This window comes from Rattus norvegicus, chromosome 14 (assembly GCF_021556685.1).
Source record: "Rattus norvegicus strain SHRSP/BbbUtx chromosome 14, alternate assembly SHRSP_T2T, whole genome shotgun sequence".
Lineage (NCBI taxonomy): Eukaryota > Metazoa > Chordata > Mammalia > Rodentia > Muridae > Rattus > Rattus norvegicus.
Genome location: NC_141547.1, coordinates 95,631,990 through 95,656,023, shown reverse-complemented (window position 1 = coordinate 95,656,023; position 24,034 = coordinate 95,631,990). Strand labels below are relative to the sequence as shown.

Here is a 24,034-nt window from a genome sequence, read left to right as displayed (position 1 = left end):
CTTTCTTTCTTTCTTTTTTTGTTTTATTAACTTGAGTATTTCTTATATACATTTCGAGTGTTATTCCCTTTCCCGGTATCCAGGCAAACATCCCCCTCCCCCCTCCCCTTCTTTATGGGTGTTCCCCTCCCAACCCTCCCCCCATTGCCGCCCTCCCCCCATAGACTAGTTCACTGGGGGTTCAGTCTTAGCAGGACCCAGGGCTTCCCCTTCCACTGGTGCTCTTACTAGGATATTCACTGCTACCTATGAGGTCAGAGTCCAGAGTCAGTCCATGTATAGTCTTTAGGTAGTGGCTTAGTCCCTGGAAGCTCTGGTTGCTTGGCATTGTTGTACATATGGGGTCTCGAGCCCCTTCAAGCTCTTCCAGTTCTTTCTCTGATTCCTTCAACGGGGGTCCTATTCTCAGTTCAGTGGTTTGCTGCTGGCATTCGCCTCTGTATTTGCTGTATTCTGGCTGTGTCTCTCAGGAGCGATCTACATCCGGCTCCTGTCGGTCTGCACTTCTTTGCTTCATCCATCTTGTCTAATTGGGTGGCTGTATATATATGGGCCACATGTGGGGCAGGCTCTGAATGGGTGTTCCTTCAGTCTCTGTTTTAATCTTTGCCTCTCTCTTCCCTGCCAAGGGTATTCTTGTTCCCCTTTTAAAGAAGGAGTGAAGCATTCACATTTTGATCATCCGTCTTGAGTTTCATTTGTTCTAGGCATCTAGGGTAATTCAAGCATTTGGGCTAATAGCCACTTATCAATGAGTGCATACCATGTATGTCTTTCTGTGATTGGGTTAGCTCACTCAGGATGATATTTTCCAGTTCCAACCATTCGCCCACGAATTTCATAAAGTCATTGTTTTTGATAGCTGAGTAATATTCCATTGTGTAGATGTACCACATTTTCTGTATCCATTCCTCTGTTGAAGGGCATCTGGGTTCTTTCCAGCTTCTGGCTATTACAAATAAGGCTGCGATGAACATAGTGGAGCACGTGTCTTTTTTATATGTTGGGGCATCTTTTGGGTATATGCCCAAGAGAGGTATAGCTGGATCCTCAGGCAGTTCAATGTCCAACTTTCTGAGGAACCTCCAGACTGATTTCCAGAATGGTTGTACCAGTCTTCAATCCCACCAACAATGGAGGAGTGTTCCTCTTTCTCCGAATCCTCGCCAGCATTTGCTGTCACCTGAGTTTTTGATCTTAGCCACTCTCACTGGTGTGAGGTGAAATCTCAGGGTTGTTTTGATTTGCATTTCCCTTATGACTAAAGATGTTGAACATTTCTTTAGGTGTTTCTCAGCCATTTGGCATTCCTCAGCTGTGAATTCTTTGTTTATCTCTGAACCCCATTTTTTAATAGGGTTATTTGTCTCCCTGCGGTCTAACTTCTTGAGTTCTTTGTATATTTTGGATATAAGGCCTCTATCTGTTGTAGGATTGGCAAAGATCTTTTCCCAATCTGTTGGTTGCCATTTTGTCCTAACCACAGTGTCCTTTGCCTTACAGAAGCTTTGCAGTTTTATGAGATCCCATTTGTCGATTCTTGATCTTAGAGCATAAGCCATTGGTGTTTTGTTCAGGAAATTTTTTCCAGTGCCCGTGTGTTCCAGATGCTTCCCTAGTTTTTCTTCTATTAGTTTGAGTGTATCTGGTTTGATGTGGAGGTCCTTGATCCACTTGGACTTAAGCTTTGTACAGGGTGATAAGCATGGATCGATCTGCATTTTTCTACATGTTGACCTCCAGTTGAACCAGCACCATTTGCTGAAAATGCTATATTTTTTCCATTGGATGGTTTTGGCTCCTTTGTCAAAAATCAAGTGACCATAGGTGTGTGGGTTCATTTCTGGGTCTTCAATTCTATTCCATTGGTCTATCTGTCTGTCTCTGTACCAATACCATGCAGTTTTTATCACTATTGCTCTGTAATACTGCTTGAGTTCAGGGATAGTGATTCCCCCTGAAGTCCTTTTATTGTTGAGGATAGTTTTAGCTATCCTGGGTTTTTTGTTATTCCAGATGAATTTGCAAATTGTTCTGTCTAACTCTTTGAAGAATTGGATTGGTATTTTGATGGGGATTGCATTGAATCTGTAGATTGCTTTTGGTAAAATGGCCATTTTTACTATATTAATCCTGCCAATCCATGAGCATGGGAGATCTTTCCATCTTCTGAGGTCGTCTTCAATTTCTTTCTTCAGTGTCTTGAAGTTCTTATTGTACAGATCTTTTACTTGCTTGGTTAAAGTCACACCGAGGTACTTTATATTATTTGGGTCTATTATGAAGGGGGTCGTTTCCCTAATTTCTTTCTCGGCTTGTTTCTCTTTTGTGTAGAGGAAGGCTACTGATTTATTTGAGTTAATTTTATACCCAGCCACTTTGCTGAAGTTGTCTATCAGCTTTAGTAGTTCTCTGGTGGAACGTTTGGGATCACTTAAATATACTATCATATCATCTGCAAATAGTGATATTTTGACTTCTTCTTTTCCGATCTGTATCCCCTTGACCTCCTTTTGTTGTCTGATTGCTCTAGCTAGAACTTCAAGAACTATATTGAATAAGTAGGGAGAGAGTGGGCAGCCTTGTCTAGTCCATGATTTTAGTGGGATTGCTTCAAGTTTCTATCCATTTAGTTTAATGTTAGCAACTGGTTTGCTGTATATGGCTTTTACTATGTTTAGGTATGGGCCTTGAATTCCTATTCTTTCCAGGACTTTTATCATGAAGGGGTGTTGAATTTTGTCAAATGCTTTCTCAGCATCTAATGAAATGATCATGTGGTTTTGTTCTTTCACTTTGTTTATATAATGGATCATGTTGATGGTTTTCCGTATATTAAACCATCCCTGCATGCCTGGGATGAAGCCTACTTGATCATGATGGATGATTGTTTTGGTGTGCTCTTGGATTCGGTTTGCCAGAATTTTATTGAGTATTTTTGCATCGATATTCATAAGGGAAATTGGTCTGAAGTTCTCTTTCTTTGTTGTGTCTTTGTGTGGTTTAGGTATAAGAGTAATTGTGGCTTCATAGAAGGAATTCGGTAGTGCTCCATCTGTTTCAATTTTGTGGAATAGTTTGAATAATATTGGTATGAGGTCTTCTATGAAGGTCTGATAGAATTCTGCACTAAACCCGTCTGGACCTGGGCTCTTTTTGGTTGGGAGACCTTTAATGACTGCTTCTATTTCCTTAGGAGTTATGGGGTTGTTTAACTGGTTTATCTGTTCCTGATTTAACTTCGGTACCTGGTATCTGTCTAGGAAATTGTCCATTTCCTGTAGATTTTCAAGTTTTGTTGAATATAGGCTTTTATAGTAAGATCTGATGATTTTTTGAATTTCCTCTGAATCTGTAGTTATCTCTCCCTTTTCATTTCTGATTTTGTTAATTTGGACACACTCTCTGTGTCCTCTCGTTAGTCTGTCTAAGGGTTTATCTATCTTGTTGATTTTTCTCAAAGAACCAACTTTTGGTTCTGTTGATTCTTTCTATGGTCCCTGCTGTCTTTCTTTCCTTGGAAAATTCAATCACTCCCCATGCCTCTAGTGTACATGAACTGTCCCCCTCTTCATCATATTATTTAGGAAGTGACTGTTTTAGATGCTGTTCCGTTCACGTGTTTCTTTTTGAAGACTTGCATGCACAAGGAAATAAAGGTGAAGAGTCCTTGTGTCTGCTCAAGAGGACGCTAGCAGATTCTTTGCTGGACTAGCACTTCCAAATTAGGAATCACCAAGTGATTGGAAGTGAAAAGCCAAGAAGGAGCAGAAGCCGGAGAAACACTTCCAAACGCACGATTTACTTTCTCTGCCTCTTTCTGTTGTCTGGTTGAGCTCCGAGGCTGCCTCCTGCCTCAGCTGCAGCCACCTCTCTGAGTTACAAAGCTGTAAATCTGTCTTAGCCTTTGAGGCCCTTGTATTGTATAAAAGTAAGGATTCTACATATTAAATATGATGAACTTTCCCCACTAGGAAAGGAGTGCTAACACTTGGCCACCTGCCTGGGTAGGATTGTCTCACTGGTTCCCTCCTTGCTTCTCCCTGCTGTCCCCTCCTCCTCTCCTCTCCTCTCCTCTCCTCTCCTCTCCTCTCCTCTCCTCTCCTCTCCTCTCCTCTCCTCTCCTCTCCTCTCCTCTCCTCCCCTCCCCTCCCCTCCCCTCCCCTCTCCTCTCCTCTCCTCTCCTCTCCTCTCCTCTCCTCTCTCCTTGCCCTCTTTTACCCTTACTGCCTTCCATTCTTCTCCCTGGTGCCTTTCACTCTTCACTCTGGAAGCTACTGTGTGGGTGTTGCACAGGCTTAGAGTGACAAGTCACATACAGTTTCTATGCAGAGGACCAGTCACCTTTTCTCTTTCCTCCTCTGCCTTTGTCTGAAGCTTCTTGCTTTCTGTCCATTTATCATGCTTACAAGGAGGATTTGAGCACTCATTTCAAACTGCACACTACAACCAGTACTGACTTTTATTTAACTGCTTTAATTGCTTACAGACTCAGATACGGTGGTGCTCGCCTGTAATCAGAGCACATCAGAACTCCAGGAGGACCTGGAGTTCAAGGATACCATTGAATGTAAGGCCAGTTTGAGTTATTTGAGACTTTGACTGAAACAGCAATAAAATGTTCAGCACAAATTTGGTTCATGAGACACATGCTAAATATCTGTTAAAGAAATGAGCAATGGAAGGGTAGCAGGAGTGCCGCGTGTTGAGGATGCACCAGTTACCGACATAGTGCAGCAGGCACCTACAGGACCAACTTGTTAGAGACACAAGGGTTCAGATCTAGAGCAGGCTGCTTCCCAGACAAACTCTCAGTGTCTAGCCACCATGGAGATTAGCCCTAACTTCCCCTGCTAGGGGCCTTTGAATGAAATTTGTCAGCTGGACCAAAGCTGCTTGTGTTACCAAAACCAAAACAACAAAAGTCTAGCACTTGGTGGTGTGTCAAGAGTGGATTGTTATTGTGTGAACCTGATAAATCCATAGAACCCTGCGGCTCAGCATGCATACACACACACACACACACACACACACACACACACACACACACACACAGGCTCAAGACTCTAAAAGAACATCTTGGCCTTTCTATAAGCATAGGTTTCCTCAGGAAAAAAGCTTGCAAAAGCCAGAGGAGAGCTCGTATATGCTCCGAGGTACACAGTTCAGGGAGGGTCTTACATGAAGTAAACTGGGGACAGAGAGATTAGATCAATTGAAACCTAGACAGAACTCCATCTATTCACTCTGCCACACACTTTCAAGGCAGTTCAAGTTCGGGATGCCATCTCAGGGTTATATTTTAACTGGTTGCTACAGATAAGAGCTGTAATATTGCTTATGAACTCTCTGAATCTAAACAGTAATATCAGCACTGGCCCCAGTGGGGCCTCTTGGGAGTCTCATTTCCTGATTCTTTTTACTTAATTGAGTTTAACATATTTGTTTTTGTCTCATTGCTTCAGGACAGTGAGAATGGATTTCGAACAGCCGAGGTTAAAAAGTGATTTTGAAGAGTGGGACGTCAGCTTAAATAGGCTGGCCTAGTCGTCTGCCTCACAGGTCTCAAAGGTCTTTAGGGAACACTATGTTGCAGAACAAGAAAAGACTGAGTGTAGAGAGTGACATTTGAAGATTGATCTCCCAAGGGCTGTGTATCTCACATACCTTGGGCAAAGTTCAGAGAGGCTACTGCAGGATCCATTTCTGTGCTGCTCTAGAAACAGTGATAAGGATAAGCCCGAGTTTAGTGCCCCTCATTTTCCTGTGCGACGAGGGAGAGGAGCTGGGAGACAGATGGGGAAGGCTTCTGTGCTTTTGCTTCAAGTGCAGAGCAGGAATAGTAGACACACAAACAAGCGTGCATGCATTCAGTCCTCATTCTGAGACTTGCTGGAATTTGGTGAACCTGCTTTTTACTCTCATATTGTGAAGGGATCAGTTTATGTTTACTACTTAAATGTAGTTACATATTTTTATTTTAAATGATAAAAGGGAAACTTTTTAAATAAAGTAAAGCAACTAATTGGTCCTTTTAACATGGATACTGCTGTGCTCTGTAGGTATTTATGAGATGTGTGCTTTGAAGACAATGGATCTTATGAGTCCTTTCTAGTCCATTGTGGATAAGAAGAGTGGGTACATTGAAGCACTCTCTAATCTCAGTCCCTGAAACTCCAAAGGTTACATGTAGAGAAGGGAATTCATTTTTGCCATAAATGGTGAGGAAAGTGTGATTCTCTTATAGTCTACCAATCTATATTGGTTTCTTCCCTAACCGCCACCTTCCTCCTTTCTTCCACCTTCCTTCTCTTTCCTCACATCCTCCCTCCTTTCCTTCCTTCATCCTTCATTTTCAATCTTTTTGGCAGTTTAGCTCAGACAAGGAACTTGTATAACCATCAATAGCTGGAAAACTTTTGAAGCTGTTGTGGGTCACCAAAGGTATTTGTGAGGTAATAAATCCTACTAGGAATTGCTAGGACTTTAGTTTGTCCCGAGCCACTAAATGCATCTGGGAAGTTTGTCTTTGCTATTGTAGAAGAAACACTGTTTAACACTGAGATATATTGTCACTAACCCAGGGGCAAAATTTTCTCCTTATCACCTGGGAAAACATTGTGTTCCTCCCCTTTTGGGGGCATACACTCCACACTTGGCTAGTTCTATATGGCACAGTAAGGTTTCCTTGTGGTAGACTATAAGAGAATTATACTTTCTTCACCATTTATGGCAAAAATGAATTCACGTCTCTATATGTATGTAACCTTTGGAGCTCCCAAGGACTGAGGAAATTGGTCACAAACTCAAGAATAAACTAGACCTCCCCAGAGGAAGCAGAGTAAAATAAAAAGAAAGGAATAAAACTTGAGAAAGGAGTGCATCATGCCCCTAGCTTAGGGAATGTTGAAGAAAATATGAGCAGATTCCAGAGTTCAGGAGGGAGGACTAGGGTAGGCCTTCAGTCACCATCCTTTATTTAGTTTATAGTTCTTCTGGGTTAGCCAGACTTCAGATACTGAAGCAGGTTGAGTAGTGCCCCAAATTTTCACATCTATTTAAAACTGCAGAATGGGATTCTATTTGGAAATGGGATTATAAAGATCTGATTACTTACAGATGTTGACATACATCTACCTGGACTTTGGATGGGCTCTAAGTCCAGTGGTTGAGACCTCTTTTTTTTTTATATGTACTCATGGGACTCAACTTGATGCTTTTGTATGTGTTCCTGATGTGGAGAAACTAAGACAAGCTAAGTAGCGTAGCCGTGCCTTCAGTTCTTTGTGGTGAGGATATTTAAAACCTGATGTCTTAGTATTTTCCAGCCCAGTGACTGGCATCTTTGTGTGAAGATAGAGGGACACCTGGGAAATAGAGACAGGGGAAAAGTCAGCTAATCGAGAAGTATGGTCTCAGTGATGCTGATACAAGCTAAGGAGAGCTGGGGACACCAAAGGCTGAGAGGCAAGCAGTGGACCTTCCAAGAGCCTTTAAAGCCAGTGCCCCTAGAACACTCTGAGGTTGGACTGCTGACCTCCAGAATGCTGACATTCGGAATTACAAGGAGACAGATTTCATAGTGAGGAGACACCAAATCCGTAAGGCTTTTTCATGGCCTTGTCGGGAAACAACTACACACAAGCAATATACAGTTAACAGCAATGAGAAGCCACAGCAACTGGGACACACACACAATCCTGTTCTCGGACTACTAACACTCATAATTTAACACTTATATTCTGTGCAAAGCATCAAGACTGGAAAATGGGCAGAGACCAGCATACATGGCCACAGTAGCTGTAGAGGACTGAGTGGTCCCAACTTTCCAGGTTGCGACTGAGACATCTTCTTAGATGGTACAATCATACAAAGAGCATTTTGTAGTTCGGATCACCAGGGAGGGGGCTGTTGCTTTCCAGCATGCCCCCGAGTATCATACCAAGCAGGCCTCATCCTATGCCACATCTCTCATAACGAGTTGGTCTCGTCGTGTTATATATACATGCACTTGTATCTCTGTTAGAGATGAGCGAGGTGAGTTCAACATATCCTGCTACATGCTAGGAGCAACTGCCACAATGCGCAGGGTCTGCACATGCTAAGAACTGCTCCAGACCGAACAGCCATTTCCTCTGCTTCTGTGGTCCCTTGCACATCCTTCAACATCTTACCCAACCATCTAAAGGGGATGGGAACAAAGATCAGGCTTTACCACAAATTCCTTAAATTCAACCATGTGAAAATGTACAGTCAGAGAATAAGCCAAACTTTCCAAGTTTGGTGCCAAAATAGGATGCAGGGCTGAGACTGTGAGGGAGAAAATTGAAGATGAAAGTTTGAGTCCTTAAGAGGCCTATGGAGAGTTAAATACTTGATATGTTGCTCTGTGCTCATCCTCAGCCCTGTGGGTGGAGGGATCCCACAGCCCCCCTCTGGCTCAGGAATATGGCTGTGATTGAGGACACTGAGGGAGCCCAACCAGTGGCCTCTTTAGACATGCACACTAGGCTTGATGCTGGTCCTTATCTTGTACACATGTCCATACCATTGCCATCTCCTTAATCTTACTTCTTCTGGTCCCACTCTGTTTTGCTGACCTTACTATTAAATCCTAACCAGAATGCCTCAGAAATTCCTTCAGTGTTCACCAACAACAACTCCAAAGAATCAAAGACAACATCCAGCATTGTTGTGTACCACTCATTGAGAAAACTATTCATGTGAGGTGGTTAGATTTTCAACATTAAGTATGTGACCATTGGTTTAGTGCTCAAACAAAACAATTGAATGTAATCTAAAATAAGGAAAACTACATATCCTGTATGCAAACACGCATTTATATCATCTCAGCGAACCCACATACCCAGAATGGAGAAACTAATGGCTCTTCTTCCCTTCTCTTAGATCACCCTTGCTGCTTTTCTTAGCATTCTTACCAATGATCACTGTCACCCCTGGAAGACTAGGGCAGAATACAGCAAATCAAAGTACTTTGTATTATCTGGAAACATTCATCCTGCTTCTGAAACCTGCTATTGGCTCTTTGGGTACTCCAGGGGGCAGACCTTCCAATGTGCTTACCTTTGCAATCTGCACACACCAGTTGAGTAGGTACTGGGAGCCAATGTTGTCCTTATGTTCTCGGACATAGTCCAGGAGGCAACCATAGGGCATGAGTTGTGTAATGAGCTGGACAGTGGAGGTCAGACAGATGCCCAGGAGGCGGCATACATGAGGGTTGTCCACACTGGCCATCACGTAGGCTTCCTACAAGGTAAGGACAACACATGTGTCACAATTGTTTCTTGGCTGATGGGAGAGGCACACGGATCCCTTTTTGTGTAAAATGAAATGTTTTTTTGAGTTACAAAGTCTGTACTCTGTTTACAAGTGTCAGGTTATGCAAGGCTATTAAAGGCCAATACACTGTGGGAGGTGGACTCTTTTAGGGGTGTTGCTTGTTAAGAGGAAAAGAGTCAAATGGAATTTGTCATTGGCAAAAACTTTGATGAAAAGAAAAGTCATCTGAATCACCATGATAATTTAAGAGTTTAGGAGATGCTACTGTCTTCCTTGAGAAGATCTTCCTCCTTACATTTCAAGGCTAATGACGGCATTACGGTTTTACGGGATCCAAGTTTGGATCTCAGTATGTCCTCGACAGTGGACGGCATGCTCACTGCTGATGAAGTGAGCATGGGTCATCGGTACTGTAAAGACCTTGTTTTGCAGGAGAGATCTCTGAGTCAGCGAGTGTCCTAGAGGAAGGCTCTCCCTTCCTAAGAGGAAAGACTTGGTCCAGACTGAACTGTGAACAGTGGCAAGAGATTTTAGGCAAGAAACCATCACCCAAAACTTTGGCGAAAATCAACTGGAGAAGCATGTTCTATGTACCAGTTCCTGGCCCTGAAATGGATATTCATCCATCTGAGACACTCACATATACTTACATGCTTAAACACACACACACACACACACACACACACACACACACACACACACACACCACACACACTCACGTACACACTCACACTGAAACACCCACACATTCCCCCACGTACTCACACACATATGCTGCAGTGTAGAAATCTGTTTTGCGTTTTCTTTCCATTGCTTGGCCTAAATTTAAACTGGAAAGTATATGGGAAAATTATTAGGCCGTGGGATTGCCAGAAAAGCACAGATCACATCTCTCCTCTGGGTCTGGGAAGCTGTACAATCATAACAGCAAAGAAATCCTTTGGCTCTGCCTAATTTCTCGAGATGTGTTTGAGATTCGGGCACATATTGGATTCATTTTAGAGGGGGAGAGAAACATCTGCAAACTGGAGTGGTTTTGAGAAGCTTAACTGCCATAGGCTGATGATGCCTGGGACAGGAACAGAGCAGGGGGTGTGGGTGTCAGGCCACACAGAGCCTGGAACCCTGCCAGTTGGTCCTACTAAAATATGATAGACAAACAGAACTGGGCTGTCACTTCCTGCCTACACCCAGCACAATGGGAGTGTTGTATAGTCTTGTGCAAAAGTTGAAGTGAGCTTTGTTCTCCCCTGTTTATTTTGGAAGTTGGGAAGGTGCATTGTGACCCGCATCAAATATGCTTGGTATCCCACAACAATCTTTGAACCAGCTGCAAGGAGGCAGCACTCATAAGGGAGACCCTGATGGCTTCTGTCCCAATCTCATTGGAGGCTGGTTTGTCCTCGTGGCTTCCGTGGCCTTGAAAGGCCACTCCTTGTCACTATTGCTAATAGGAGACTTGAGTCCTTCCTTGCTGTCTTACTCATCTCTAGATTCGTTGTGCTACGAATTGGGGCAAAGGGTTCCAAGAGATGCTACATTGTTGAGAGTCTTAAAGTCATAAATCTTGAAAAGGAATGGTAGGAGGGCCTGTGAGATGGTTTGCCATGTGATAGGGCTTGTTATGGAAGGCTGAGTGCTCAGGTATGATGCCTGGAGCCTACAGCCTACACAGGGATGTAAGGAGAGAACCAACTGCATGACGTCATCCTCTGATCTCCACATGTGTGCTGTGGAATATTCATCTTCAGGCATTCTCTTGTATGTACAGATGTATATGAGCTCGTGAGTGCGCTCTCTCTCTCTCTCTCTCTCTCTCTCTTGCACACACACACACACACACACCTTCAAGAAAAATGAAAGGGTAGGGACCCATGAAATTTAAACATCCTTACCAGTTAATTAAGTGACTAAATTCCACGACAGGAGAGCTAGACCACAGAGAGTGGGGTCACTGAAACCATTTACAAGTACACACTAGTATTTAAGAAGCACGCTAACTGTGGCCATGTTGATTGATGTGCTACTTAGTGCCCTGTTGAAACTGGCCTTAGAATCACAGGCTTTGCTTCATTCAGCAGAAAACAATTCCTCCGTGCTCCTGCCCTCACTGAGCCTTCCGGCCACAGTACATAGCCCTGTGTTGAAGGATGGACTGAATGTCTGGCAGACCCAGCCTCGTGGTAAGCAACCCAGAAGGTCGTCATCTGTTAGCTGCTGCAGTCACAACAGCTGACACACAAGGAGAAGACCAGAGGTGACAGGAATGAAAATTCAGAGGGGAGGGCAGGGGAAACATGAGCAATGGGACAAAGAGAAAAACGGGAGCCTTCAGATGAGGGGTGTACTTGGCTTTTATGGCTTTACTCTTTTATCCCCCAAGGTCCCCAAAAGCAGATCTCCAGCTTCTTTTCTGGAGAAGAGTTTTCATTCAGAATATTTCCAAACTATCTTCATGTTATTACCTTATAGACAGTCCTCAAATCAACATTGTTGGGTGTAATTTATTAGTGCACCCAGAGTGAATTAAAACATGAAATAAGGGAGCAAGATTGACTATACGATTTTCTTTTTAACCAATATAAGTGCGAGACTGTAAGTTAAATGTCTTCACAGACCCCTGGCTACTCGTCCTTGGTTATGTTAATAAGACTTGGCATTGGTTTGTAAACTCTAAAATGAAAGATAATTTTGCTTGACAAGTGTATTGCCAGCATGCATGATTTTCTGTGACATTGCATTCATAAATCATCTCTCATTAGCTATGTGCAATGTGGAGGTCCCCTGAGCATTCTCTGCCTTTCTTCAACTTTCCATTTTACGATAGGTATAGTTTTCGACATCTTATTGGAAGCCCAGGCAGATACTGAAGTGGGCTCTATCTAGTTCCAAGATGGTCCCTTTTTATTACCTTCTTTGTAGCGGGGTTCGGCCTTATCATGGGCTAAGGAAATTAGAAAAATAAAGGGAAATTCAGTAAAATTCAAAGTAAAAAGATGTTCTTGTAGAACATCCTAAATGTACCAGAAAGTACCAATCAGCACCACGGAGGAGGTGATATTTAAATTAGTTGGGAGAGGCTTAGAAGGTGAGCTAATGTTTTAGTAGGCTTCATCCTGTCGATGTCTGGCATTTTTTATAAACGCCATCACAAGGACGGCTAATAGAGCAAAGCAAAGTGAATGGCCATTTCGGATTTCATGACTCCCTCAGACGCCAGTCATAGAAATCAGAATGACTTTCATTATGCCCTCACCCCCTCATGTGTAAAACCTGTGCTCTGGGTGTCTCCTGCGGTCACTATGGTAACCGTGGTAACCACTGGTCCTGGGAGGAGTATGTTTACTATGGGCTTTGATTCTTGGGGGTTCAGGGGTACAGTAAGTCTTGGAGAGAACAGTGCTTTCTATATCAAGAAGGATGAAAAGAGATCAAAACTGATAGTTTATGATGTAATGATGGAAAAAGCTCAGAACAGAGCATTGTGATACAGGAGGTAGAATCGGTGGTTTCTGAGATGAGGGGTGCACTTGACGTTTATGACTTTACTCTTCCCTCCCCCAAGGTCCCCCAAAGCAGATATCCAGCTTCTTTTCTGGAGCATAGTTATCATTCAGAATACTTCTAAACTGTTACGTTATTACCTTATAAACAGTGCTCAAACCCACATTATTTGGTGTAATTCATTAGTGCATCCAGAATGAATTAAGACACAAACTAAGGAAGCAAGACTGACTATAGGAAACCGTGGTTAGCAAGACATAAAAGGAAACTCACATCAAGGATTTCCTTGTTGGCTTTGGGAGATGTGGCTTCTCTTAACTCCTTGATGGCCACAGGGATTTTCACTTTCTCGCCTTCTGGGATCCAGAGACCCTGAGATTAAGAAGAGGGCTGACATTAACCTGAAATCATCATGTCAGCAGCATGTTGCCTTGTGAGCCCGATAAATTTTATTAATGACCCCAATCCTCAAGGGCTCTGCATTACAAAGCCAACAGTTCTCAGATTCTTTTTATCTCAGAGGTTCTGAGATATCCAGCACTGAGAATCTGAATAATTTTTTGGATCAAAACAAACAAATACCATTTCATATCAGAGGAGCCTCTCTTTTACAGCAAACGGAGATTATCACAGAAAACCACAACTGGGCAAAATGCAGAGATCAACTGGGAATCTTTCAGAGGAGGTGCCAGGAATACTGCTAAGAGCCAAAATACCAGAAAGTCTTCTGTGAAATGATTTTTCCTAGAAATGGCTGCGTTAAGTTGAGAACATTGCAATATCAATGGGCATGCTAAGACAGAAGGGGGAAATTTCATGAGATCTTACCCTAGGGGGTAAAAATATTATAGGTAACTAATGACTGCAGAGAGGAGGAGAATTAACTTCTCCCAGAGATGAGCTCCCTTATTGGTTGTCCAATGCGGAGAAATAAGCCCTGAAACCCCACACATACAAAAAAGAAAAATGGACACTACAGGTTGTATTTATATATTTGCGCAGATATACATATATACCTGTTTCATAGTCATAATGAAAAAGGAGTTATTAACTTAAGAGTGGGAGTCATGGGGAAGGTGGAGGAAGGGTACCTGGGAGGGGAAAAGGAAGAGGAAGAAATGGGTGAAGAGAAAGTGATGTAATTGCATTCCAATTATTTAAAACATTCATATAAAACTCCCCAGGGTTTTAATGTCCCACACCTATAATCGCAGCCCTTGAGACATCGTTGAAAGATGACTGAGTTTAAAATCATAGTACATATGTACATAGTACATAGTAAGAGCCTTTATGTTTTTTGGTCAAAGAATAAGGACCAAAAAACCCAAAATATGTACGCTTGAGCTGGTGCAATGGTTTGGATGAGAACTGTCCTCTATGGCCTTGGATATTCAATACTTGGCGCCTAGTTGGTGGCCCTGTTTGGAGAAGTGGAGGTTCTGTTGCTTGAGATTAAAATTTCCACGCTATTTTCATTCATTCTTACTGCTTCGTGCTTGCATTTGCAGATGGGAGTTCTCATTATCCTGTTCCTGCTACTGGGCCTGTGGCCTGATGTCGTGCCTTCCCACCATTACAGACTCTAACCCTCTGAAATTGTAAGCTAAAATAAAGTCCACTGCAAGTTGCCTTGGTCATGGTGTTTTATTACAGTATAGAGAAGTAACCAATATAGCTAGTTACAAATGAGGCGTGGATCATTCAGAGTTTGATCTGGAATCAGGCTTTATGAGAAATGGGTCTAGAAAAGAAGATTGAAATGCTCATTCCATGATTTTGTATATATCTTTACTGGATGGATACACTCCCAAGTTTATGCCTCTATCATGCTCTATGAGAATGCTTTTGATTTCACAGTGATAACAAAATTAAATTCAATAGCCTTGGGGAACACGAGTTCCTACATAAACCAGGCAGATGTTGATAAAAATCAAATTACTAAGGAATCTGATTTACCCACAGAGGGCCGGAGAGTACAGCAAATACTGGTTCCCAGAAGCCTAGTCCAGACCTGTCTCCAGGAGGTTACCTTATACACTGTGCCAAATGCTCCTGAACCCAGAACTTTGATCTTTTTGAATTCTGTTTCCTTTAATATCCTCAAGTGGGCTTGGTTCGGAGCTTCTCCGCTGGGTGTGAGAGGTTCCACGAGCTGTGAAGAAGGGAGCAGACCAGAGATGCTAGCACCATATCCCACAATATGCTACACGCATAGTAGATTTATTCAGTGCAAGAGTGGGCCATGCTGTGATCAAAGGAGCAATGTGTTCAAAAGGATCAATGGATTTTCTTTTGTAATATACATTACTTAGTATGTACTTAGTACATAAGTGATACACACTAGAAACACAGATCCTCTGCTACAGGTGTTTACCACAACATCTACACTTGAGGACTGCATTTTCCATTTCTGTTTTCACCGTCAATCAGTTTTACTTGAAGTACGGTGGCAAGAAAGATGTTATAGCACAACCATTTGGGTCACATCTGGAGCTCATAATACCTCCATGCTTATGGAGGGTAAAGGCTTCATAATGCTGTGCCAGACAAAGGCGCTGTGCTAAGGACTATGAAACCTAAGACCCATGCCATAGAGATGTCACAAAGGAGCGGTCACAATAAGATTTCAAACCCTCTGTGATTATTTTCCTAGGTACACAACCACGTGCTACCCTCAGGTAGGCCTCCATTAAGCTTTCTATTTCGAAAGGCTGCCTAAAACACGTATGCTTTGCTGAATGGAGAGTTCCAAATAGAACATATTGTGTATAATTGGACATTTTTGATTCTTCCACCCTAACTTCTAATTATTAATGACAATTACGTACATGTTATAGTTTGGGCAAGTGTCTTCGAAAGACCTATGTGCTAAAAATGAACCATGAATTAGGAAGTAGTGTGGCCGTTATGAGGTTGGGACTACAAGGAGGCTTTGAGGTGACTGGGGTCAAGGTCTAGTCTTTCCTCACTAGCTTCATCTTCCTGTCATGGGGTGATTAATGCGCTCCACCACGCGCTCCTGACCAAAGCCCAAAGCAACGTTGTTAACGGCGAACCTCTTATTACTATGAGTCAAACGAACCTTTCTTCTTCAAACACAGATTATCAAGGGTATTTGTTATAGTGCTGGAAAGCTATGGCAATGTCTAATATATAAAATTCTACATTACAAATTCTCAAGGGAGGGTCTTTTCTCATGGACAGCAGTTGATGGTAACGAGGATGTTTTTGATCCAGAGGCAACCAGGCCTCGCTGCTCACCTCTCTCTCTTGAAGCAGGCGGCGTAGTGTACGTTTTCGGACAATGTGACGCCTTCGCATGAAGAGGCCGATCCCAAGGGCCACCACTACTATGAAGAGGAGGCCACCCACAATCCCAGTGGCGATGGATGGGATCTTTGGCCTGGAATGAGAGACAAAAGAAGGTAATATGGGCATTCCATACACTTCCTGCACCTTTTGAAACAGTGATAACATTTAAAATCATCTTAGAAATTGATATAAGGGTGGTTCATATAGGGGAATTGACTGGCGGCTAAGTTCCTAGGCAAGTTTTCCAATATTTATAGCGGTCTCTGCCTGAAGTCGCTTTCCTTTTCTGCACTTAAGAAAATTGAGGTCTCAACTGAACTCCTCTCGTTATTACAATTATTTTTATAGTCATTTGATGAAGAAAATATTAAGCTAAAATTCAAAAAACAGTCCAAGACATAACACCACTTTTTAATGTTTTATTTTTTTGAGAATTTCATACACGAACACTATTTTTATCAGTAATACTCCTCCTGTTTCCCGCCAACTCCCCTCATGCCCCAAGTTGCAAATATATAAACAAACGTGTCCGTTTAGTATTGCCTATATGTGTATGTGTTCACGGCTGATCACCTGAAATTGGATAACCAACCAGGGGCTTGTCTCTGGAGAAAATTGATTCTCCCCCCTCCGAGCAGACATTACTTGTCTGTTGCTTTTTACATAGGGGTGGGGTGTTTTGAGATTTCCAGTGCTGCCACTGTGTGGGTGATGTTTAGACATCTGTGAATTTCTTTCACACATAGAAGACACCAAGAGTAGACATCCTGGTCTTTTGGCTCTTATGTTCTTTCTACCCTCTCTTCCACGATGTTACCTGAACCTTAGGTGTGGGGCACTTTAATATAAGTAAATCCTGCTTTTCATATGAACTTGCATCTTGTGCTTTCTAGGAGGACATAAATCATTGGGTATTTTCCTGTAGCCATGTTGGGAGACCTTCCAGGCACATTGAGACCTCTGATGGGGTCTTCTATTTTTAATGGGACCCCTATGTGAATGAATGAGCTCAATGGAAGGAAAACCTGATAAGCTTTAGATATAAAAAGCATCATCATTGTGGTGATTGTTGCCCCAATGTAGCCTCAAACCTCAGGAATCTGTTAACTTTGCTGTTTCACCAAGGTCAAGTCTAATTTTGGGAAGATGAGAAATCAGAAATCAAGCCTTCAACCTCACTAAGTACTATCTGAATTAAAATTACTAATTCTGATTTTGGAATGAAGGATTATTTTTTTCAATTCTTTTATGATGGTGTGGTACCAGGTTAAAAGCTGTTATCCTCAAGAACCCACCTCCATTTGAATTTCTTTTAAATTTATTCTTCTTTTCAGGAGAACATGTTAATGGATAGCAAAAATTTGGTGTCAGCATTATTTACATACCGATAAGGTACCAAAGTCCCTGTCTTAATAGAATCAACTGTACATCCTGAAATGGTGGTTCACAACATTTCCTTCTTAAGGAGTACAAGTCACCTCCTGAGCTATAGAACAACTCCTTATTAATAAAATTAATGAGTTTTCACCAGCAAAAGTGCTCATTGGAATATATGAGGAATGATTTGTTTCAGAGCACATATTGAGAAGCCACAGTAGCAAAGGTAGGTGGGTTAGAAAAGAACACCGTTAATAAAGAAATGACTGCAAAGAATGGTCACTGACTGTTTTAAAGGTGGGGATTGTAGAGTAAACCATTTAAGAAAGTCCTGGAGCCTGCCTAGGAAGACAGTGGAGACTAGGTAGTGTCTTTGGAGACTCAGAGAGGAGACAGGATTAAGAAGGGTTCCAGGTCTGAGACAAGGCTTTACTTTATTTTACTATTTCAGTTGACAGCAGAAGGGATCAGTCACCATAGCATGAAGTTAAGGAAGGGAGGTAAGGGGAGGGATAGTTGTAGACATGTCCATGACTGGGGTACAAGCCCGAGCATCAGGCAGGCATTTTGTAGACAATCTCAATTCTGCACTAGATGCTGCTTGCTGACACCTCTGTTGCATGAAGGCTCTGAACGGAAATTCATCCATAATTTAATGTTCCTCTGGGCAGCATTTCAATCAATAGTTGGAACTGATCAGAAACAAAATGATGAGGGAAATTCATTGACTTTGCTGGGCAATGTGTTTCAAGAAGAAAGAAAAGAGAAAATGCCCTCAAGACAGACCTTTTCATTTGACAAAAAAAGCCCTTCACACCATGTTTGTGACATGACCCCTGGGCTACTGGGAGGGAAAAGAGGAGACTTTAAGTAGTGCTGAGCCTTAAGTTAAGCATCTGTACTTGTAGAAACAGATACATAGCTAGAATGGGCTGGACCATAGTGTTAACTTCTTGTGATGCTAGCACAGCACTGTCCACCACACATGCTGTCCGCTGACCAACACAATGGACATAGGGCAAGAGGGTGGACCTGAGACCTGTGGCTTTCCCAGAGGATTTGGAAGAAACTGGAAGGCAAGGGTTAAATCAGAGATGCCTCTGGTCTTAGATCCAAAAGGTCTATGAGATCCAAAGTCATTGAACATACCCTTCTGGTTGTTGACATCCTTTAAGGCCTGGCCCAGCACATCTGTAGAAAAAAAAAAACCCACAGCTTTTTTCATTCTTCTGCATTGGCATTTGTTTGATAATTTTCCACAGTAAGTCATAAAGCAATTGTGGTAAATTACTCTTATATAGCTGTAACCATGGTGATTTCAAAACTGGGTAGTTACAAATGTATTTTCTATACATTAACTCAATTAAATAAAACTATAGATTTATTTGTTTAGTCAGAAACTAATTTTGGAGTGACAGGCATCATATAGCCTTCAATAAATCAGCCAGGTCATTACTGAAAGGTAACACTGTATCTAGTTTCCATACAGCTGACACCAAATGTCAGGATGGACAGGAGAGCAGCTATGCCAAAGACCGCATTTGGAGCCACACTCTAAATAAAGGCTGTTTCTACTACTGGGGACAGGAATTGGTTCTCATCTCTACCCTCTGTTTTTCTTGGATTTTGAAGGCTTAGTTCTCTGATTTTTTCCTTGCTCTCAGATAAAGCCATCTGCAATGGTTTTGGTCCTTCGTTCATAAACCAAATTTGCTGGTATTGCGTCTATAAGCAGTGGGATGTACAGAAGGCCTTCTAGGTACACAAATAGATCATCAAAGAAATCTAGGAAGCATTCTCTAATGTCAGTTAGACTCTCCTTCAAATACAGTGTCTGGTGGTTAGTTTATTGTTGAGTGTGAAACACCAGGAGCCCATGCCTGCTGAGAGGATTGACAGTTTGACAAGCTGCTGAAAGTGACACTGGACAATTGCCATTAATTGTCAACAGGAAGCTGGGATCAGTGAGCTCAGAGGGAAAGATGAACCAGTTCACATGAAACAGGATGACCAACAGGGACAGTGGCAGCACAGATGATGCATAGGGAAGGGTTGGGGCACCACAAGAGTAAGAAACCCCCAGGAAAGCTTACAGTGCTTCCCTTGCCTTTGGACTCTTGATGTCGAACCAAGGAGCTTGTATCGGTTACTTCTGTCATATTCTGTCCCTCACTCAACTCCTTTTATTGTAAGAAATTTATAATTATAATTGTAGTGACAGATTCACGGAGGCATGCAACTAAAATGGGCAAATTCTTGTGGGACCTTGTTTAATTTCACAGGACAAGAATTGTCAAGAAATGTTCCTTTTTTGCTTAATGTAAAAATCAGGTTCAATTTAAGGACGACCATGCCTCCAGTATCCTTACATATGCTGAGGTGATCATATCTGTGGCTCTTGGAGCTATGTAGGTTCCTTATGCTATAGTCTGGCTTCTAACAGGGCTGGCTCATAAATTGTGAGGATTGCTGAGTCCTATAAAACATTTCCTTCACCATGAAAATAGGAAAACACTACTTTCCCAAAACTTAGAGGGCAGTGTGTTAGATGACATATACATTTACAAATATTTAAGTGGGGAAACGTGTCTTCATTTCCAGTTGTCCTAATCAACGTTTCACATCCACCCAATAATCCATTTTGGTCAAAAACTTTCTGTGTAATTCATTACTTTGAGATAAGTACAGACAGTAATAGTAAGACTGTATCAAAGTATATGTGTCTCATCTGATTTAAAAGAATTTGAGAATTATGAAAAATCAGACTAAACACACACAATTTAAATGTACATTATGAACAAATTCTGTCTTTTTGTGCTTGAAAACTATTTCTTAGTCAAGGTAAGAAAGCATATTGATAATTCTTCCTGCCCAGTGACTTTTGGGGTCTCCCTTAAAGCCAACAGTGCATTTACATGTAAATACATAGATAGACACTTATTTGCAAAATAGAGAAGAGGGGAGATGTTGATTCACTGTATACAGCTCAGGCAGTTACATTGTAGGAAGTCTGCTCCAAAATTGCTTATGCAAGAAAAATGGGCTAATTTAAACAGGAGCAGAGCACCATTTTCATAACTTTGCAGGGTTTACGAACTGGATGAAGTGCCCAGCGAGGTGATGCATACACGCAGAAAACTGGACAATGTTAAGTTACTACCACAGAGGTGGCCAAGTTCCAAAACCCACAGCCGAGTTTGAGAACTACTCTTTTAAAAGTGCAGATGACTCTTTCCTTATCAGGATAACTGGCGTCTCAGATCAGCAGCCGAAGCTTTTCCTAGTTTTGAAACATTGTTATCCTACCCATCACCATCAGATATCAAATGTTGACTTCAACTATCACTGTTTCTGATATTATTCTGGAGATTCTGAAGACTCTATTTACACAATCAGAGACTTATGGAAAAAATAAAAATAAAATATTTAAAGATACAATGACTGTTTTCCTAGAGAACTAATTTATCCTAACAGTCACAGTCATAAGTTTCCCTGTCACCTCCACGAATGTACTCACTGGCACCACCATCACTATGAGCCACATGGTCACCATCACCACTCTCCACATCACTGTCACCACCGCCATCTACAGCACCACTATCTATATCACCTTCATCGCCATTATCTACGTGACCATTATGACTATCAATATTATTACCACTATCACCACCATCCTTGATCTCTACTGTCCTTGCTACCACCACCAGTATGCTTACCACCACCCATTCCATCAGCACTCACCATTCATTGATCAAGTGCTCACCCTGTCTTAGTCACTATTTCAAGTGTATTACAGATATTAATTCATGATCACAAAATCCTGAAATCCATGCTGAATGATTTATTATTGTATTTTAGGGAAAAGTCTAGTTAGATACACAGCATATTAAAGTCATATAGTTGGTATTGGAGAGATCCAGAGAAAGAATAACTGTCCTGAGTGAGGATGACAATGTTGGGAAATATAATGAGATGCATATTAAATATCTTTATATTTATAAATTTATAGTATTCCAATAAACCAGATGGATAGAATCAGGATGTCTCTGCAAATTATACTAAAAATAGCCTTATTTTATGTTGTAATAGCTTAATGATCAAATAGGCTTTAAAAAGATACTTTGAAGCAATATTTCAGGAACCATTACTGTGTGTGTGTGTGTGTGTGTGTGTGTGAGAGAGAGAGAGAGAGAAAGAGAGAGAGAGATACACACAGAGAGACAGAGAGAGAGACAGAGGGATAGAGAGACAGAGAGAGATGGAGAATGCTCCGTGCAGTCTAGAAGTTAACACCAGTTGTCATTCCTCCACCACAACTGCTCCTGTTCTGTTCTTTTTGTTTTGTTTGTTTGTTTGTTTTCTTTTGTTTTTGTTTTTTGAGTCAGGATCGCTCATGTAACTGAAACTCAGCAGAAAGTCCCACTTCCTGCCTTCATCTTTCTAGTACCGGGGTTACAGGTGTGTACTGTCATTATTCCTGACTTCCTATTACATGGGTGTTGGGGATCAAACTATAGTGCCCATGCTTCCATGAAAAGCATGTTATTGATTGAGCCATATCTCCAGCCTCTTTCCCATCTGCAGCCTACAACATCCCTATCCCAACCCTATTCATACAGGGGGAAGGGAGAGGTGACAGCTGGGCAGTCATACCCCTCCATCACCCTTTTCCATTGTCATATGCACTGTCAAAGAACTAAGACTACCTGAGATCAATACCCTGAGATGCTTGGTGATATTCCCACCAGTCTGAGACCTGTGCACCAGCACACCACTGCTGCCACCGTGACCACGGACTTGAAAGTTCTTAGGATCCTGGCTAAAATGCAACCCCTATGTAACCCACTGCCTGAACATTTAGTGGACATTTCCAGCAAACGCATTCTCATGCAATGTTGTAGGGGCTGGGCTACACTTACCCATAGGTACAGTTTGCATGGCAGAGGTGGCAGACGTTATTGGCATCTGCAAACTTCCAGACCAGGGTGTTGTTCTCCCCCATGATGCCCGAAGGGCAGGTCTTGACACAGTGGGGACCATCAACATAGTGGGCACACTTGATGCAGTTGTCTGGCCCCTGAATCAAGGTATAGAAAAGGTTGCACATCTTTGATTTCGTTTCAAAACTAACTTTCTATTTATAATATTTACTATGAGAAAAAAGCCAAATAATATACATATTCTTTAGTATCGTTGTACATGTGCATGTAGGTCTGTGCACCACTTTGTCGTGTGCCTGGTGCTCATGGAGGGCAGAAGCATGCATCAGATACCCTGGAACTGGAGTTACAGGTGGCTGGGAGTTGTAATGTGGGTGCTGGAAATCAAATCCTGGTCCTCTAGAAGAGCAGCCAGTACTCCTAACCACTGGGGCGTCTCCCCAGCCCAGTGCAGAAGTTTTTAAAATATATGACAAGTTCTGGGATGACTGTTCCTGACTTAGATTTACTTTTAAAAACTATATCCTTTAAATTAATTAATTAATTAGTTAATTATGGAGCTATGTTTATGTGTTTGTGAATGAAAATGTGGAGGTCAGTGGACAGCTTTTGGGAGATTTCCTTCCACCGTGTACAGCTAATTAATGGAATTCATCAGGCTGGGCAGACGGCGGGTTTTATCATTTTGCTTGTATAAAGTAAATATATTCGTAGAGAAATATTATCTATTTTTATACCCAAGCATAAATTAAAATTTATCCTTCACCTTATTTTAACAGTATTTTAAGACATTGTGGCCACCATACTTGTCAGAGTCATCTCGATTGGTCTACGTGTTTTTTACAACCTTATCTTCCCTGCGTATCTCATTTGAAGTTAAAAGGAGTTGCTGAGGGAAGCCGGACGTCCACCTGCTGAGGCACACATAGGAGCAACCGTCTTTTGTACCTCTCCAGGGAAAAGAAGGTGTCCCATGGCAGTGCTGGCTACAGAATGGACTGTGAATGGGTAGCATTAGGTTCTGTCTGTAAAACTTAAGAGTGTGGGGTTGGGGACTTAGCTCAGTGGTAGAGCGCTTGCCTAGCAAGTGCAAGGCCCTGGGTTCGGTCCCCAGCTCCGGAAAAAAAAACAAAAAAACAAAAAACAAAAAACCAAAACAACAAAAAAAACAACAACAACAAAAAAACCTTAAGAGCATCCTTGTAAAATCCAGAAACAAAGGCAGCGGGACTGCCTGGGTAATGCACTTCACACTACAAGGGGACTGAAATGAAATGGTTAAGCAAGGCTTTTCCCCTCGGCTCCCTTAATGGTTCAGCTTTGTCCGCTCTGAGACTGAACCCACTGAGAGTCAGAGCACAGGAACACTAAAGCAAGAGCAGCGATTACACTGTACCAACAAAAACGCAGCCCGGTGCCCTGTAAGCCTGCAGACCAGGGCTCATGCTGTAACCAGTCATGCCAACAGCCCAGATCTCTTAACTCAGTTCGGTCACACTCTTGCTTGATGGATGGGCAACTTGAGAAACACGTTTCAATGTGGAGAGTTAGATTTTGCTGTTGGAACTCAAACTGAGTCAAAAGCTTACCTGTGCATA

At 42.1% G+C, this 24,034-nt stretch overlaps 1 protein-coding gene across 3 annotated transcripts in view; it reads right to left on the bottom strand.

Annotated features, from left to right (window-relative positions):
• Egfr (epidermal growth factor receptor) overlaps positions 1 to 24,034 on the bottom strand; it is a 173,883-nt gene that overhangs the window by 14,907 nt on the left and 134,942 nt on the right. The window contains 6 exon segments of one of the 3 annotated variants that reach the window (NM_031507.2): positions 9,085 to 9,270; positions 13,081 to 13,179; positions 14,837 to 14,959; positions 16,069 to 16,210; positions 18,646 to 18,687; positions 22,416 to 22,573. In NM_031507.2, coding sequence (NP_113695.2) covers positions 9,085 to 9,270; positions 13,081 to 13,179; positions 14,837 to 14,959; positions 16,069 to 16,210; positions 18,646 to 18,687; positions 22,416 to 22,573 — 750 coding nt within the window. 3 annotated transcript variants of the gene reach the window in all.